General features: G+C 34.1%; 1 protein-coding gene across 15 annotated transcripts in view; it reads right to left on the bottom strand.

Annotated features, from left to right (window-relative positions):
* LOC123674906 (zinc finger transcription factor lin-29-like) overlaps nt 1-20,200 on the bottom strand; it is a 145,610-nt gene that overhangs the window by 62,056 nt on the left and 63,354 nt on the right. For 14 of the 15 annotated variants that reach the window (XM_045610052.1, XM_045610057.1, XM_045610060.1 and 11 more), the window contains 2 exons: nt 18,861-19,894; nt 17,463-17,567 (listed from right to left, as the gene is read on the bottom strand). In XM_045610052.1, the coding sequence (XP_045466008.1) occupies nt 17,463-17,567; nt 18,861-19,424 (669 nt within the window). In that variant the 5' untranslated portion in view covers nt 19,425-19,894. The remainder of the gene's footprint in view (nt 1-17,462; nt 17,568-18,860; nt 19,895-20,200) is intronic. The other variant, XM_045610061.1, reaches the window with a different exon arrangement.

Genomic DNA, 20,200 nt, shown 5'->3' with positions numbered 1-20,200 from the left:
TGTACTTATTTAGAATGATATTACACAGAGATCGGTTGAGCAATGATTTCTATGTCGGCCTCTAGACCCTGTTAATCACACGGAATCTTCTGAGATCACCATAATATTTCCAGTTTTTCATCAATATCCTCATCCATCTTGCGAAGTACCGTCAGAGAGATAGCTAATCAAATATAATTACCACTTTTAATCAAGAAGAAGAAAAATCCTGGTTGTACGAAGGCATAGAGGCACATTCCACGGCAGACCTCTATTCATTAAGCTCTATCAAATATAGTCCTAAACGCAGTACGCCATAAAGTATATTTCTGTAGCCGTTATATGATGTGAGACCAAGTAGGCGAGTTATTGCCGCGATCTTTTTCTTCCTTTTTAATATGCTGGCCGCAAAAATAACTAGCCAGTACTTGGTTTATAACAGACTTGACCTGACCACTATAAACTACCATATTCTTGGCTTTTACCGCATTCTTCGTCGTAAGCAAATTGGTTTTGGAGGAAGGTTTCACGAAGGATGCTTAGTTATAATCATTTTAATGGAAAAGTGCTATAGATTCTGAGGTAATGAACTATGGGAGGCGAAATATGACGTTAGCAGAGGATACTGAAGATACACTGGGTGTTCCAAGTTTTACTACTATCTATCTATCCCAGAAATGAAATTTCAGTTATTGTACACAGTTAAGTAACTCCTAAATTCTCTCTGAATGTCTTTTGTGTGGAGTAACGTTATTCATTATCAAATGGAGATACTTTTATTAGAGTTCCAATATAGCTACACCTAAAATTGAATTTTCTTACAAGAAGGTATTAAAGACAAAATTTATCCTCTAATTATTTTAGTTTCTTGCTATTTCACCAAAATACATCTCAATTAAATCAGACGATTCAATTTTATCACCCAAATTTCAATTTTCGAATGGCGTTATAATCGAATGAAATAATAAGAATAATATGGTATTATTTGTCTCTATCGATGAAAATCTACTTCGTTTTTGTTACTCATTATAGGTAATTGGTACCATGTAATAGTAGGTACTTGTTGCCAATTTTATAATTGAATGTGAATAAATAATTAATTTTTTTTTTCTAGTTGGATCCATTGATTTGGAGTATATAAAATTCATGGATTGTGTCAGTCAATTTGAAGAATTGATGGGATATAGCAAACTTCATATTCAGTAGAACATTCAATTCAATCAATTAGAACATGTTTGTTTGATTCTACACATTCGAAGCATGAACTGAGAACATTTCGTGGAGAAGAAGGTCAAAAAATCTTCTTCCAAACGAAACTACCCATCAACATGGTACCAATTTGATCGTCAAGGAATATGTTAGTATTCTGAGTGTTTATATGGACAAAATTGAAGAACCAAAAAAAATATAGATCAATTTTGCAGTTTAGGTTATTTCATAGGAGAAAAAAGGTCTTGAAATTCATAATAATAAAACAATAAAAAAAGGAAATATTCATAAGAATAGATTGAAAACCTTTCATTAGAATTTTGTATATTGATGAGTATAATAATAAGACTGAAATAATTTTTGTGTGATGAATCACCTTGAAAATAATATTTTCACTCTTTCTCAAAAATTAGGTTATTTTGCAATGGTGCAGTCTCCAGTGTAATTTTAAATAGAAATACAGGAACCTAATCGCTGAAATATGCAGATGTTATGACGCCATCACTGCAACCTTTCGCAAAGAAAGTGCGTAGGAAATGCCAACATTAAATTTATCATCGTTAATTTTGATGATTTCGAATAGTCAATCTTGAATTCAACTCAAGTATTCAGTGAATTTCTTTGAAATCAATTCACTTTTAAATTCAGACAAATATTCGATACTATTGAAAATTGTGCGTAATTCGCAAATTATGGATATGAATTGTGTATATCGAGATTTAATTAGTATTAATGTCGTTTATCGTCATAAAAGAAATAATCGAAATATAAACAATTGAAGTAGATTGTTGAATCCCTGAAATCTCAGTAGCACGATAGTATTTAATGATAAAGAGGCGAGTCATGATAGCAGAGACAAAAAATTAGGTTATGACCTCGACACCACCAGCTATGGGGTTGTTCCAAAAAGAAAATAGCATTTGTACGTACTGTAGGGTCATTTTCCATCATATTGATGAGGCTTCTATCGAAGCACCATGGGAAATCCTTCGAAAAATGTCACATTCATATAAACTCCAAAAAAAGATCGAACTTATTCAAAAGGAAAAAAGTCATGAATCAATGCCCCGGTAAGTTTTCGATGGTTGCAAGTCATGACACACTGGACCGTCACCCACAATAGTTGTAAAAAACGAGACGATTTCGATCTCAATCACAGAGAAATGCGCGAATTGTCCCGTAAACAACACAGAATATCATGTTGGTCAAATTCAATGCACTTGTTAGTTGCAAGTTGCTTTTTCTGTGGTACAGCGCAATGTTCGAGCGAGTAAGTCGAAGGCGGCCTTGCAAACAAATGAAACCCTGGATTTCAGATGTTTTTTTGAAGAGGGGGAACAGTCAAGGGTAAAACGCTGAACAAGATTTGCTTTTATGATTTTATCGAATGTGAGGTGAGTATAAGTCTGGATTTATTTGCTCTTTCGGGTGTGGGACCAGGAAATGAGAGCAATAATCGGTCAATTTGTTGGAAAATTGAATTTGTGAACTGGGAATTTTCGTTTGTTCTCTTTACTCTCGGGCGACATGTGTCAGATGTTGAACAGTTGTTAATAGCTTTATATGTACCCAAGTGAATCAGCCAAATTGCTCTGAAATTTTCTGGTATTATATTTGAACTATTGCATATGCTGATGCAACATAAGAGGAATTAGGCGAAAAGTCGAGAGTATTTATTCGGCTTTTTGCATTGCTTTTCGCAAACAACAAATTATTGTAATTTGGGTAATATTCACGTTAGCACGAATGTGGGGTTAGGTATTTCATTCAACCCACGTACATTTTGACGAAAATGAATGCCTATTACTCCAGTGTCGGTAAACTGGCTTGTAGCAAAGGGTCCTATAAAAAAAATAAATTATAAATGACATGCTTTTCTACATTTCACTATTCACTTCTTCAGTGGTTTGTAGGTCAACTTATGATTTCATCCTCTCCAAATATCTAGAAGAATTTTATTGAGAGGTAATAAATCAGTTTCAAGTGAAATACCGTTTTAGTGTACCAACTACTTCCATATCCCACATTTCGAACAATCGAAAATAATAATCCTTATGAAAGAAAGAAAAATATTCCATTGCAAAAATATCAAAAGATCACATTATTATAGTTCTCTCTATTCGATATGATTTATTCCAGGAAATAAGAAGAAGAGTTTGTAGCTCGATGATCTACTATGCTTTATAAATCTCACTATACGGTCCAATGAACAACCTCTTGGTCCTGTAGATTTATCAGTTATGTCAATTTACCGCCTCCTTGATCCGATTGTATAAGACTGAGTTCAAAGGATCATGAATTTACCATCAGACACATTTTCAAGAAAAATAAAGGATACGGTATATATTCTACTTCTAATAATTAAAATATTCAAAACTTCAGATCAACGTGTGCATTAATATTAGTTTGAAGTGCTGACCATCAATTTCAATGCAGTTTTTACGTCTTCGTTATAAGCTATAATTTAAAGACTCTCTAAAATTATGGAAAATTTATCAAAACCCTCCTATAGCGAAATAAGTCGTACGTTATCTTTACATGTTTTCCTGTAGCACGACTGAGCTTCTTTTACTTGACGTAAATTGCTCAGATCTAAGTAAAAAAATTAAAATCGTCATTGAAGATTGAAATGATTATGTCGAAATACTTCGACAGGGACATTTACAAATAAAATAATAAAGCCGAAACTTTCGACATTCCGATGGAATCTTAATCATTGGGTCAATCGAAATGGGTAATCTGAAGAATGTTCCCCAGCCAAACACCCTCCCAATTCGTCCCCCCCCCATAATTACGAAGAAAGAACGTCGATGAACAAGGGTCGATACTTCAGAAAAACCCATTAAGAATTCAAAAACACTCGTTAAGTTCGTACAGATGAAGGTGGACCTGATTATGAATTTTTGAATGTGAACAAATTGAAACAAATTCTATAGAAAGAATGGAAGATGTGCAGAAGTTGAATAAACCGGTCGCAGAACAGCTCAAGGAATGAAAGAAAGGAGCACTTAGGGGATAACTCGATTATCGGGGTATTTCTGTGGTACTTAAGAGTTGGAAAAGCCGGGTTGGCCGCTGAAAAATTCGGTGGAAATGTACCTAGCATTTTCGGATGGAAAACTCGGTGAGAATTACAGTCAATTCGTCGCGGCGTCTTTCAAAACAGCTTTCCCTTCTATTCTCAATGAGGACTGGTAGACGATAATTTCACGAATGTCTCATTATGTTTCGAATTTTTAATTTAATGGATACCTATTTAGTTATTACCAACTTACAAGAGGTGATTCTTTATGAATAATAATGACAGTTCGCTATAAACAACTTTTGTTCACAAATGCTTCGTATAACGAGATACAAGGGGTTTCTCTGAAAAAAATGACTATTTGTTGCCCTCAATTTTTCTGAAGAAAAAAATGGTACGCCACTGAAATATTTCAAACTAAATATATTTTTTTGCGTAAAAACGCAGCCGTATACAAAAAAGGTATTAAAGATTTTTTTGTCACAAATTGAACAAGGAATCCAAAAATGATTTGCAACTTGAAATAACTCAGTGGCGTACCATTTTTCCTTAAAAAAAATGATCATTCACCCGTATGCTCGCCAATTCTTAATTACACGTTAATAAATGCTCAATAACTTCCTCTAGAATTCCACAAAATATCATTCGAATAGTCTTTAAAAAAAAACTTTTCCACTTCAAAAATAGGAGGCTAAAACAACTTTCGTATTCTTGAACCTCTTTTGATTCTCCTCATTTTTCTTCGCTCTTCAGAGTCTAGTTCTGGAACCATTTTTAAACTGTTCAAGCATCTTAACATGGTAAATTCAAACCGGAAAGCACAATAAGAAAAAAAATTAATTAGTTTCATGACCGTGTCCAATGAAAGAGCCGAGCCGAAAATTTCCATATATAAACCCGGAAAAACTAATGAATTTTCCATGCCTCCCGTTTTCAAGAATGAATAACGTGTATCTCGATCGTGTGACAAGCATGGGGTGGAATTTTCGTATCGGAAAACTCGCGAAAATTCGAGCCCCAGAAAACAATATACCCGATTGGAGAACGACCGGAAAATTTCAATATCGTAAGCGATACACAAAGCCGATCAGCGTTGGAGATAAAAATGGGGGATTGGCGTGTTTGAGGGTCGTTTCGGCCCAAAATTTTTCAAATTATTAGTTTGGTAACGTTACAATTTTATTATATCGCATGCTGACAAGTTTGCATCGAATTGAGAAACTGGGAACATTGCTGCATTTTACTTTTATCGTTTACTAAAATTGGCTAACAGAAATTGCTCTGAATTATTACCTTTACTTTTCTGATCTCAGTTTCGTTTTGATGATGCATTTCATTCAATATAAAAAGATTCTCATACTTATACTACAACAATTATAATTAGATTTTAGTAGTTGCAATAATTCATGATAAGGAATCTATAGTCCAATCAATTTGTGGTCACAAGAGCCCCCACGGGGAAGTTTTGGGGTAGTTTTGATTTAATCGAAATTTTTTTTTCAATGTTCCGTCACGAAATGTTGGTGGCAAACCTCATATTAGGATTCAGCACCAAAAAAAAACATATAAAATCTAAGAAATTTAAACTTCTCCAAAACTTTCCTGAGAAAAACACATATTGACTGTACTACTATTCTTCTTCAAAAGACGCGACTACGCAAGAATACATTAATTCAAGTCAATAAAATATTCAATAATTGTTGGAGATCTTAAGAAAAGGGATAATTGTGAAGTATATTTCAGAACTATAAATAATTCAACACAACAACAAGGAGAATATATAAAGATGATAAATCTAGTGTCCTCAAATTGAATTGTAATTATTGCTCAATGGTTAATGTTGGTCAAACCACAAGATCGTTATGTACATAAGATACTCCATATTCCCCTTGTTGGGTTCATCTTTGTCATTTAACAGTAGCTTTGAAATTCTCGCGCCATAAAAGATTTCATTCAATATTCTAATGCCCGTAACACAGCACCAGTGGCGACACCAGCTTTTCAAAAACAGTGCTGACCAAGGGGGGGGCAGGTTTTTTTTTGGGAGGGTTGGCCAAAGTAAATCGAAATTACAATACAGCTAATCTTGTAATTATTTTAGCCTTAGTATGACAAGTTTAAGGGGGGTGGGGGCAACAGAATTTAAGGGGGGCCCGGGCCTGCCCTAACTCCCCCTATCATCGCCACTACACACCACGATTTTTGTCGCCTCTGTTAAAATGTCGCGTCGGTAGAATTCCGACAGAGGTGCAAAGAGAGAAATAGGACCCTTTCTCACTACGCGGTATGAAAGACTCCTTACTTTTGTATCGCCAACGTAAAAATTAAAAATTGCCTAATGTGTAACGGGCTCAAGAATCTCATCAAATAAGCATAAGATTATGTAAATTATATCCGGAAAAGAAATAGGAAATGCTTTAAACCTTTCTGCTTTTTAATTAAATTTCGTGTTACTGATGAGCCCCCATCCCTTATAATTTCATCGTAGCCGCCTCTGACTTGCAATTCAATAAGTCATAACCGTGCAATGACCCCGCTATCTCTATTATTCTTTGATAAATCCCAATATCACGGTTCGAAATTGGTATCTACATTTTTTTCGAGCAGGCTATGCGAGGAGACGTTGCGCTTGTCGCCTCGAAATGTCAAGGAACCCGCGGTTAAACTCATCGCGACTTTTTTGCCCACGCTAGTATATCCCGCGATAAAAAAATAATAAATAAAAACGTGAAACTGACCCGCACAACTTAAAATCTCGTGTCTGTGCCCGAGCGGCCTACTACGACGATCTACGGTCGCGTATCTGAAAAGTCAACGCCACCTAAGCAAAACGCGGTAAAAAACCGGTCCGGCTCTTATCCACGGGCTTAAAAATCGAGTGGCCCGAGGCGGCGGCTGAAAAAAAGGACGAACGAAATCTCGAGCCAACGCCAACGTCGTTTTCGCGACAATGGTCAGTCACGCGGGACTCTTCGATGTCGCCGATGTATTGTTTCTATGATCTGAATTTGGCTGCATTCGGATGCGGAAGTGAGATTGATTGACAGCCAACGAAAACCGCCTCTGATGAATTCTCCGAAATGAATATAAATGTGTTAATTTCGACGACAAATGTTATATCTCAGAAAACCTTACTTCACATTCGAAACATTTGATCGAACTGAACGAGAAGATTTTTCTCCCTCAAACAGAACTGGCCAAATAGCAATTTCGCCAATACAAATAAAACGTTTCTTGTATATGAACGTTCTTGACTCCCTGTTTTCTTTCTATAAATAGAGTGCAGATGTAAATGCATCCAATATTCAAACAATGAGTCTCAATGACAACTGACTCATAGATGAATGTAGAGCAATTTGATGGTTATTTCGTAAATGCATAGGGAAAAGTACGAGCTTCATAATATGCCGGGTTGTATACCCTTGCAATATAAGGGTAAAATTTTGAAGGAAATTGATGGAAGTTATTACAGTTTTATTTATCTTGGGAAATATTGACAAAAAAATACTAATCCATTGATATATTGAATAATATTTCTGAGGGAAATTGAGGGAAGTAATTGCAGTTTTATTGTTGAATTTTTCTTGGAATATGTCGACAAAAAAATCGCTCATTCATTTGTGTAGAAAAATTCATTGAAGACAACCAATAAGCATTAAATGAAAAATAGTACCGATTGCCTTAAGGTCAGTCGGTTTGATATAGTCTAAAGATTTTTCAAAAAGAGATGAATAAATATTGAGTTGCGTTCAACATAAGGTAATCGCTCTAGAATACTAGAATCTGGTGAAATAAACATAATAATTTCCCAAGAACCAACAGATCTTAACCTCAGAGTAATAAACATAGATAGAGGAAGCATGTATCATTTTCAGTAAGCCATTTTGTCCCCAACATGAACTATCAAATTTGACATGAAGCGAGTAGAAATGAAAATATATCAGTGATCAGATATTTCATTCAATTCGCGAGTTTCTCCACAAAGAACGCAGTTCTTATGTCCCATAGTGAATCAACGTTTCATATTAACTCAAAATATACTGAAATAAATACCTAAATATATCAGAAATTTAGAAAACAAACTTAAAGCGCGCCAAACGACGTGAAACAACGGATGACACTAGGAGAGAAAAAGTTGCCAAACTTTGGATTTCCGCAGGTAGGTATGGAAAATAATAAATATTCTGCTCATTATAAATTCGACAATAAGGAAAAATATCGGAATCCAAATATTCAAATTTGCATATTTAATCGGGAATCACTCGAATAAATTTATTTCATTCAATATAATATACATTCACAATAATATAGTAAAATTGTGAATTTGAAAATATATCACAATCCGACAGCGTAATCTAACCATGTTGGGGACATGTAAAAGCAGCGTATACTTCCTCTATCTATATTCATACTCTATGTTCTTAACGTATCACTTTTTGAATAAAATTTAGTTTATAAATTTCGGTGTCAGCTTGAATTGACCTTGTGGCTTTTTTAACAAGTTTCTTTTTTTTTCTATTTACGTATGTACCTAGTTATTTAAGTCCTGAAGTATATTTCAACTTCAACCAGAATCATTTGCTATGCTTACCAGATAAAATTACAGTACGCCGAAATATCATTTCTTTTTTTTTGTATTAAAAATTAGGTGAATGAAAATTAATAATTATTAATATCACTAATTGTTTCGTATTTTCATTTCACATTCTCTTGTGCATCTTTGAAAAATCAATCCTCCAACTCAACAATTATCTGCTTCCTTATCCACAACTAATCCACAAGAGTTACGAATTTCCATAACTTGTTACGATATAAGAATTGCACGCCCGGCAACTTTCCCACGAAGACAACGCAACATCCCCAAACGGGACAGTGTCATCCACATCTCCTGCGCTATAATTAAAATCGTTCTCAAGACAAAAACTGTATACATTGCCCATTTTTTCTTGCGTGAGAAGATTCGTTTCCTCTTCCTTCAGATCCGTTCTTCCCATTCAAAAGAAATCCTTGTTCTTCCGGACAAGTTCCTATTCTTCTACCTGCCCGGCCGATTTGCATGCGGATATAATTTGGGGTTAATTTTTTGCCTGAAACAATCGCGCATCGGTTGGGGTCCCGCGCCCCTTCGCACTCTCAAGGGTGGCCCAAAAGTGATATGCATATGTGATTAATTTTTTAGTCGGTGGCTTCTGTTTGAGCACTTTTTTTCGATCGGCAGTAAATGAAAAGATATTTGTGCTGGGTTTATTGAATTTCGAGCTGTGAAAGGAAAATTTTCGCCTGTCATCTAGGGGGTTGGTTCAAACAGGTTTTGACTGTGTCATTTTCACACACTTTGTTCTAGCTTGGAAATGAAAAGATGAATGAATGGGAAAACGATTGTCATTCAGGACGAGTTATCTGTGATGAATATACTGACTAATGTGGTCTTTTTAGCGGTTTATCATCATTAAGACTATATGGAGAGTTTTAACTTTATCATTAAGGAATGAAGTTTCACAATTTTATTTAACAGTGTTTCAAGCTTCAACAAGTTATAAAGCTTTCAAAATTATCACTTTTTTGTATTCAAATTCGACCTCTCCAATATTTGTTTTAATAAAAACTGAAAATTCGAAAAAAGTATTTCATGTAAAATTGTTTTCAATCCAAAACGTGTGCTGATTATTCAAAGTTTACAGTTTATTCTTCGGGCAATATATACAGAAAGTGCACCTTGAAGAATTAATGAGACTTTAATAATATTTCTCTTCTCCAATATCGTTTGTTGCAGAGATACAGGGTGTTGAATATGAAAAATTAAAAGTACTTTTCATCCACAACTTTCGCACTTTCCGAAATTTTACCATCGAATTTGAAAGAAGGTTTGTTTTCAACAACTGCTTCATTCAAAAAAATTATATTTTCAGTTGACACCAGTGGCGTACAAAAAGGCCATCATAGTCCCTTTTCTCCCCCATTTTTTACGACACTGGTAAAATCATAAAAATTTTGCACTTTTTGCATTCCCCATCAAATTTTCAGTAAAAAAATATTTGTTTTCAAGAAAATTGCGCTTTCATGAATTCAAACATATGTAACTAGAAATGAAAAATTTGTTCGACAGAAATTAATTTTGCAATTCCAATAAGTGGTCTAAATAACAACTGGATATTCACCAAAAAACAATTACACTTTCACGTGCATTTTTCCACCATTCCACCAAAGAAGCTTTCTTACAGACGTGCATGGTGTTGAAATAATAATAATATTATTACTCATTGTTTGTATTCATAAAAGCGCAATTACCTTGAAAACAGTTAGTTTTTCCGGATTCGAACAATATTACATTTGTTACTCAAAATTGAATGGAGAATGCGAAAAATGCAAAATTTTCCTGATTTTACCAGTGGCGTAAAAAATAGGGAAGAAAAGGGACATGATGCCTTTCTTGTACGCCACTGGTGGCTACTGAAAATGTGTTTTTTAGAAATGGATCACACATTAGACACTAGAAATTCTTTCAAATTTAATTGAAAAATTTTAGTTACTGTGAAAGTTATGAAAAAAATTTACTTTTTGATATTCAACGCGCGGTATCTCTGCAAAGACAATATTTGAGAAAAAAATATTAGGAAAGTCTCATTTATTCTTCAAAGCGAATCGAACAAGCCTTTATATTTACAGTTGCCTGTCTTCAATGACGATTTGATTCAATCAAAACGAATTGCATATTTGAATTCAACTTGTCGTAAAACCTTGAAGATGTTCATAATTCGGAATGAGCAGAGATAATGATTCGAAAGATGGACGTTTAGTTAATTCTCGGTTCGTTCGTTGGAAATCAAAAACGATTTCATGTTAAAGCCTCACTAGCAGCACCGATGCAACAATTTCACCCGGATTTAGGTGGAAATTATTTGGAAAATTGGCAGTAAAGGATAATTTTACCTTCCATTGTTCCTGAATGATTCGATGTCCAAATGAACCTCTCGAAAATTACCTCAAAACACGAATATTATTAAAACTCGCGAGAAGGAGCTATCGGGGGCGCCATTTCGGACACGCGGGAAAAGAAGACGGTAAAATTTGATGGAGTTTTCTCATAACATTGTAAGAAATTATTGACAAAGCGATTCGACTGATTATTTCTCTCATTATGAAATGTACCGAACAGAAACCACCATTTTGGAAATTAATTCTGATCAGATGAGTAATTTAATCTCAAAATATATTTCCTATTTTCCTTTCATCAATAACAAATATTTCGTTACACAGCTTCTTCAGATTTTACAGTTTGAATAACTGAAATTTCAAAATGGAACTATCTGTTATAAAGTAAATGTGAATGTTATCAACAAGGTATTCTGGGAACTCCAGCAATAAATGGTTTATTGAAAGGTATTTGGAAGCGGCGAGTTGTTAACGTCTACTAGGTCGTAATATTGTGTATAACCTTTCTTTTCGGTGTGTAGAAGTTATTCGAAAATGTTAAGTTGGTTTTGGTGTTAAGAAAACTTTTTACATGTTCAATGATTTAGTTTTGAAATTTCTTCCTGTTTTTACATATATTCCTGATCAATCAGCTCTTGATATCTAGGTTCTCAAATTATATTCATTTTATAAATACGTGGCAAATTTTTCCCTAAATACTATTGGTATTATATAGAAATATATTTGAAAATTAAGATTCCTATCATTTCAGCCACATGTTCGAAATTTTACACATTGAAAATGAAAGTTATGCTCCAACTCCGCTTTAGTTGATCTAAAAATAGATAGACACAATAAAATTGGAATATTACTAAAACCTCCATATTGACGTTAACCACTGGCTTTAAAATACATCTCTGTAAACGAGTAAAATAACGATCATTTAATTTTAAGAATTTTTGTCTAATATCAAGATATATGAAAGTAAAAATAATTTTCGATAAAATTTTTACCATTACAATTCTAAGGTACAGTATTGCCATATTTGACAATACTGTACCTCAGAATTCAAAACGTTCACAACCAAAATTTTCTAAGGCGCTTTTCAAAGACAGCAACTAACCGAACTAATAGGTAGTCAAACCTATAATTAATTTGGCACCAAAAATTGTCGAACCTTTATCAAGACCACAACAAAAAAAGTAGTTGACTCTATTTGATCGCATACCATTTGTCCTGCCAATTCAAGTGGTGCTTTTTGGTAAATGATTTTATATTATGCTACTCCTTTTCCAAGTACAATTATGCTAAAGCTATTCTAATCGATTGAATTTATAGCAGAGTGGTAATTTAATATTTGAGAGATCTTTGAAGATGAACGTCCTTGAATACACAATTTTTCATCGCCACTTTTGTTTCTCGAAACCCACCCCAATCAGTCCGAAAATATCTGTCTTATCCTTGCTGAAGACGGATATAAGAAGAGGGATTCAGGTTCAAATTGACGGGGGTAAAAGAACTAAAAGTAAATAATAATTTCCAAAACTTCTCCCCATCTGTTTGTACAGAAACGAATGATGAACGTGTTGGAGTGTAACATAATTGAATATTTTTATTCATGACTGGGACTTGATGCCAGGAAGAGTTCGTCCTGTTCGTTCTTATGATGCTATACGCAAAAGAATATTTCCCACGTAGATTGGGCTCATTTTGTCCAGTTAATAAATATATAGGTAAGTGTAGAGTTTAGAGGAGTTTAGATGAATTTGAGTAGTCCAAGTTGATGGTCTTCTTAAAAAAAACCCTGTACATTTTTGGTCCAAACCGCAAACAGTCTTATAATACTACATATTTGTAGAGTCGAAAAAAATTTTTTTTTTGCAATATTAAAAAAAAATGTGAGTCCTCATCGCCACCATTTTTTCAATAAGAACCCCGTAACTCATGAACCGTCCAGTTTTTACCCAAGGTATGGCATATTGCCGAAATTTTCATCAAAAAAGCTATCTAATGATGCAATAATATACTGGGTGTGCCATTTGAAATGAGGAAATAGTAGTCTGTTGTAGAGATCTGAAAATATTTTAGATTATATTTTAGATCATTTTCTCAAACCCCAATGTGCAAATTTTCAGCTCAAAATTATGATCAGTTTTCCATAAAGGTCTAATGGGCTATCCCGGTGTATCACCCTGTATATGTATAATATAAAATAGTGTGAATTCAAATTTATTTGCTAACTGTAACTATAACTCCTTCTTTCGATGTGCCTATCGCCACCCCAAACGAATATATTCTATAACAACTTCTAGATTGACTTTTTTGACTTCCAACCCTTAAAAATCATGATCGTTAGACACCAGGTTGTCGCAAAATTACGTCGTAATTTTCGAGATCTGCCAGCCGTGAGATGCGTGAATCAGTTCACACAGAATTACGCCCAATCGTTGAACCGAACGGGGTGCAAATTTTCGCCCCAGGCCACCCTGTCTAAAACCAATACTTATTGACACCCTCGTCCGATGAAAAAGTCCCCCATTCGTTCACCGCGTCGTTATTAAATATTGAATTGTGTCAATTTGTTTTTCGAGGGGTGGACAAAAAAAAAATGGAAGCCCATAATAAGGGTGAATGGAAACTGTGTTGGGGCATTTTTACTGAGAAGTGTTCGTTTTAGAGAATTAGTTCGATATATTTCTTGGAGATTTTATTCGTAGGATCATCTTCGTATTCTAAGGAATAAATATGTGTTTGTCATGTTGAAAACAACTCGTATTATTTGTGAGTATAGGTACGTAAATTAAGGTTTCGTTTAGATTATCCTATAGAGAAAATATTCAACTGTTTAAGTAATTTTGGAATTGATTCAATATTGACTAAAATATAATAGATGCTGATTGAAGAAATTTTAATCGATGTTATTTATTTCGTCAATATTTTTAATTGAATAGCACTTCTAGGATTCGAAATATTTGAATGTTCCAGAGGTATGCTCTAAAAAATGATGAACCAAAATTACTCATTAATTATAAGATAACGAACGAAATATTAGAAATAATTGGTATCCATATCACAGTAGATACTTTAAGGAAAAAATAGCTTTCAAAAGAACAATTTTAATAAAATCAATCATTAATGAATATTATTGCTAATAGTTATCAGAAATCAACTCCATTTTCAAATTTTATTTATTTTATCCCTACAAGTCTTAACTGAAGGAATTATAGATAGATATTTCTTTCCCTACAACCTACAAGTCTTGTTTGAAAACCTTCAAATCCGGTTACTAATATTGGTTATATCTATTGAATCATTAATTTTTATTAGAAATAAATTTGTTGTATTGAGGGAAAATTTCAATATCATCTTCCAAATTATTTGTTTTAAATCATTTTCATCTGTTATAATAATTTGTAATAATATAATTTCACTTAGATTTTACGTAATACGAGTATTAATTGGGAAAACTATCGAGGTTGTACCATCTTAATAATGAAACCTTATTTTTATTTTTAAGATTTTTGTTTGAATGTTATATATTGCCTTTATTATTGATTATGAATTTTTCAGGTATTCTTTGATTGAGTCAGTTAGAGGAATCTAAATGTCTTGTTCCGAACGATTATCTTCTGTGAATTCTCCCCGAACCTCCTGTATATTTTCGCATGGAAGATACCCCTTGAAATTTATGGCATGCTTTTCCCACACACGATATCAAGCAGCGATTCCACCGACAATGAAAAATGGGTGAAAATCCAACGAATAACTTTCCTATGTAACATTTTTCAACATATCGAACGCTTTCCCATTATACTGGTACGCGCTGGTACAAATATGCGTATCAAACAAAGAAAATTGCATCCTATACCTTATACCCGTCCTCCTTCCACCCTCGAAATTCTTATCTACGTCTCTCTCCTCCTTCGGGGTCCGTGGTGTGCGTGAAAGGCCTTCTAGATCCTTATCGTTTTTGCAGTTCGTTTTATTTTTGAATCAAATTGTCCGTAGTTGTAACCAAGTTATATTTTATATCGCTATAACCTCATCTTTTATATCTTTCAAAACAGGATTCTTCGGAATCGTAAACCGATACTAAATTGGTATTTTATTACCTCGGTCTGTGATTTTTTCGAGGCAAACGGCGACACGGAAATGGCAGAGAGGTTTCTTTTCGAGCCCTCGTTACCTGAACAGATCGCTCAATCATATTCGAAGTCTGTATTTTTTTAATTTTGAGCTGGGATTGGTATTTAATGGCTGATGAATATACGTCCAAAATTTCGATTCTATCGGTCCGGCCGTAAAAACGGTAAATCCTCAACAAGAAGACGTAGAGCTTTGATATTTTTAGGTTAGGTTTGGATCTTGAATAATGCGGTAAAGTTTGTCAATGGGTCTAAATATGGCCGATCGAAATTTTGTTTTTTCGATCGAGATAAAAATGTGAATTTGGATGTAAATTACCAAATTCAACCTTTGTGGAAAATTGAATTTTAAATGTATAATTAGAAAAATAAATAAGGAATATCGAAAGAATATCATCCAATTTTTCTATGCACATAAAACGGTTGAGTTTCTGGGTGTTTATATAAAACAACAATTTTAATAAGATGGATAGAAAAAAAAGCCGTATCGTTAGGAGCTTTTGAGCGCTCGTCATTCATGTATCATGTGAGCTCTTGAATATAGACACAATTCTCATTCTTGGAATAATTTCAAACTATGTAATTGAATTTTTGGTATGATCCATCAATCAAAACGCGAAGGAATATTAATTTAGAAATTTCATCAGATTAACATTATATTTATCGGAATAATCAGACCTGTCTGCTGCGTGGAAGGAAATGATTCAAATGTGCTCAAAAAATACGCTGGATGTAACTATTTGAATATAATTCGATATTTCTGTCATTCCAATGGAAAATTTAATCTAAACTCAGTTCAATCACTTAAAATTCACGTCAAAATTTTCTTCCGATTATCTGCTTATAACTTTGTTTTCAATTTCTCATATTATTTAAAAAATTGCTCTCGTTGCTGTTTGGAGTTTGAATGTCTATCTATACAACGTAACAAATTTAATAGAATATGATAGCTATTGGCAAAACATACCATTGAAATTTTCGAGGCCTGAGTGATTATTGTAAAAAAAAAAATCATTGAAAGCGTAATCACTAATTGCGTTATATTTGAACAGAATTATTGTATTTATAATACGAAATCGTATTTGAAGATAGAGTTTGCATATAGGAATATAAAATTTTCCCACTTTAAAACATTATTAACTGCCATCAATATCCAATAATAAATATTTATTGCTAAAGAATAGTAACTTTCGATAGAATGCTTGTGTTAACAATTTCGACACTAACCATTATATTCGTTTTATTCGATTAAATCCCACTACGTTTATACGATGTGTTTTCGCATTCTCTAATTAGTAGTTTTGCGAGTTGTTGTTTGTAAATTTTCTTCGAGGATTTTAAACATAAAATTAATTATATGAATAACGAAGATAAGCTTCAAAAACGTTTGTTTCAACAAGGATTTCTCAATTTAATTATTTGATAACGATGACTCGTTCATGGTATGTAGAAAAATCATTGTTTTATTGTGTGTGCTTAGTGTATGTGTGTGTTAGATACTCACCTTTATTTTTCGACATGTTTAATTCCAATACCCCATTTCATGTCTATCAGAATATATCAGAATAGGAGATAAGCTGGCTTAATAGGTCAAGGATACATGCACATTCATACGAAAATTACGGATAATTCAAGATAAAGAAAAAATACGTCTGGATAAATTTTTTGCCAATGTTTGTTTCGTTCGACAACTCGCGAATGTTCATAGTCATAAGGAAATAATTTAATTACGCCAATCAGATTGTAACAAATGGCAGTTCAACGCTTCCATTCTATATTAGAAATATGTAACTAAATATTTTTTTTTGCTATGCGACATTCTTCGATAATGACAATTGATCAGAATTTAACCAATCAAAATTGCTTGATGAAACTATGGTAATATTCCGAAAAGATTTTTTTAACACTTAAAAACACAAGGACACATTCCAAATTCCCGAAAAATACTGTTTGTATAACAAATTTTTGGACTATGTTGTAGCACCATTTTAAATGAAATATTGAGATAATCATCAATGACAAAATCATTCAAACTTTAAATTCTACATTGAATAATGATAGGTATAAATTTTTTTTTGTTTTTATGGTTTTGATTTTAGTTTCAACAGTATTCTCGGTATTTTTCAAGGTGAGGATAGGAATAAAGCAGTTGTTATGGAAGAGTACTCTACACGATTGAACAAGATCCAACTCACACGCTGCAGGGTAGTCCAGCATTCTTCTAGAGTCCTTTCACTGATAGAAGAAGAAGATGTGTTCCTTTGGAGGCTCATATCCGGTAGAGTTAGTTGGGAAAGCAACTGTTTCAAATGAATTAGTACAAAGAAGACAAGGCTTCACGTGAAAACCATAATCTGGATACGGTGATTAAGATTTAATTGAATAATCCAGTAATGATTTCCATTTTCACAAATACAACACAGAAGCATGCTTCGAAAAAAAAACTAAGAAAAAACTCAATAAGACAAACGAAAAATAAGCGTGAAGGAAACATGTTCAAACAGAAATCAATTTGACATAAATCTTGATTTTATATCTTCCATCTCTCGGGAGAAAGCAACAACTTTAGTCAACATCAAAACTTCCTGCCCTAACCGCCGGATCGAAAAGAGATGGTCTACAAAGCACGTGGTTTCCCAGAGTGAATCAACCGACGGGAAAGCGTCGTTAACTTCGCGACGTCTTCGCCTAGAGGGCGTTATAGTACGGACGTAAGAGACTTCGCAGGCAACTGAAAACGATCTCTATTCTATCGTTTGATTTTTTTTTAGTTTGTAGTTGTTTTGGTCGAGTGCATATCGTGAAGGATGTGGAATATATCGTGCCACGCAGTGGCGTCCGGTCGTCTAATAACCCCTTCGAAATTTTCACGTTTGTAAAAAATAATTGATAGTTTAGAAGGTAGTAATCATTCAAAAAAAATCTTGAGATCGTTTTATTAGGTACCATTCTCTCTGGCCTGTTAATTTCAACATATGGTACCGACATATGCTAGTGGTCGAACGGTCAGTCTGTTAGTTACACTTTTAAGTAGAGGCGTGAGAAATTCGAAGGTTTGTGCGAATTCTGGAGGTCCATCAGAGATAAGTTGATTCATTTTCTCTTTTCTTCCTAATTATTTTCAAATGCTATTGTCTTTAGTATTATTAATTTATATTTAGTAAGATTATAAACTTTACTAATCCAATAAATAATCTCGGTTCAATGAATGAAGCCACAAGCTTCATTTGATTTTGAATTTTATCTAGTTCGTTCCCATTTGGAAAATATTAACTATTTTTTTATGATATCTTATCAGATATTTTTGACAGATTTTCATTGTGCAATCTCTTTGGTGGCCTCCTCAAGAAGAAATTTTATATATGAATTTCAACGTTGGCAGAATATGTTGACATAATTCATTTCCGTTTGAGCAAAAAATGAAAAAATCAACAAAATGTATAAAAACAACAAAATAAGAACAACATCAAATATTCACCGAAAAATGCCCAAAAGAATACTAAATTTGAATAAGTGACAGAAATCAGTTCAAGTTATGGATACTCTTTTGGAATTTTTCGGGAAAACATCAAGAATAATTGAAAAAAGCCCACCTGTATATCGTTCACCAACTTTTCATGCAACTTCTCAGGTGAGTTCTGTCCGCTTCCGAGATGGTGCTGAGTCATCTGCGCTAAATGTTGCTGAGCCAGGGCGTGAGCGTGCGCAGCCTGCAAATTATGGTGCTGAGTGTTTGGACTACCCATCTGAGGCGTGTGCTGCTGGTTCTGTCCGTTATTCTGAGGCTGCTGCTGTTGCTGGTGGTTATTGGATTGCTGTGACATTTGACTATTCGGTGTCATCTGCTGAGCATTCTGAGGGTTCTGTGGTGTCTGTGGGTGAGAGTTTGGCGTGTTTGACTGTTGAGGCTGCTGCAGTTGGTTCTGGTTCTGCTGTTGCATCGCCATCTGGTTCTGCGCCATAACGTGGTTTTGATTCTGAGACGAGGTACTGTGCTGAGAAGGCGAATGAGCAGGAATGGAATTCGCACTTCCTGGCACCGGTGAATTCTGGTTTGAGTTGCTCAGGTTCTGAGCCATCATCTGAGGCGGCCCTCTGGCCTGGTTCCAAAAATCGTTGTTCATCTTGAATACCGGTCTGTTGTTTACCTCTGTCATTGGCGGTATCTGAAGTGACAGAGGCGTTGCCCTTAGGTCTAACGCGGTATTTTCTTGAATTTTGAAGGAATTCTGTAACCACTTCGCTACAAGATTCTCATGTTCGACTTTGATATTGTTGATGAGCGTCTGTTCCTCCGTGTTGAAGATTTTAGAAAAATTGTCCAAAATTTCGGAATTTTGGCCTATTTTCAGGCCGTCTCAGCGACGATCTTCACAACGAGGAATTTTTGTACTTAGTATTGCACTTTTTCTGCGTGAAACGTTGCGCGTTTTTCTTCTTGCCGCTCGTAAGGCTGCAGGATCTCGAATGGGTCTCGTTTTAAGGGGTGAAGGTATCACCTCTTCCTATGTCTGTCTTTGTCCGTTGTTTTTTTTAACAACAGCTGTGTTTCTTTCGGCTGTTGGTATATGTTATGGTCCCTTTTAAATACCAATGTACTTAGGGTCCGATAGGGGTTGTTGTTAATCTGAAAATTAAAGACCAGCATATAAAAATCCATATCAATAAAAATGAATTATAATTTTCATCATGGAGGGAAATCAGAGGCTTCGGTAAATTTAAATTTGCATTCCAATTCTCTGCTTATATCTATTTTGTCTCGATATTTTTTCAGGAATAAATTGTGAATTTCTAGAATATCTTGTACAACGAAAACCATTCGCTTTAACTTTTAATCGAAAAATTTCATTCATTAATTTATTATCTATATGATGATAAAATAATTTATTTACATTGCAAAATAATGTGTAGGACTATGTATTCCTTTAATAAA

Source organism: Harmonia axyridis, chromosome 3 (genome assembly GCF_914767665.1).
Source record: "Harmonia axyridis chromosome 3, icHarAxyr1.1, whole genome shotgun sequence".
Lineage (NCBI taxonomy): Eukaryota > Metazoa > Arthropoda > Insecta > Coleoptera > Coccinellidae > Harmonia > Harmonia axyridis.
Note: the sequence above shows the minus strand (reverse complement) of the source record. Positions and strands in the feature narration are given on the sequence as shown.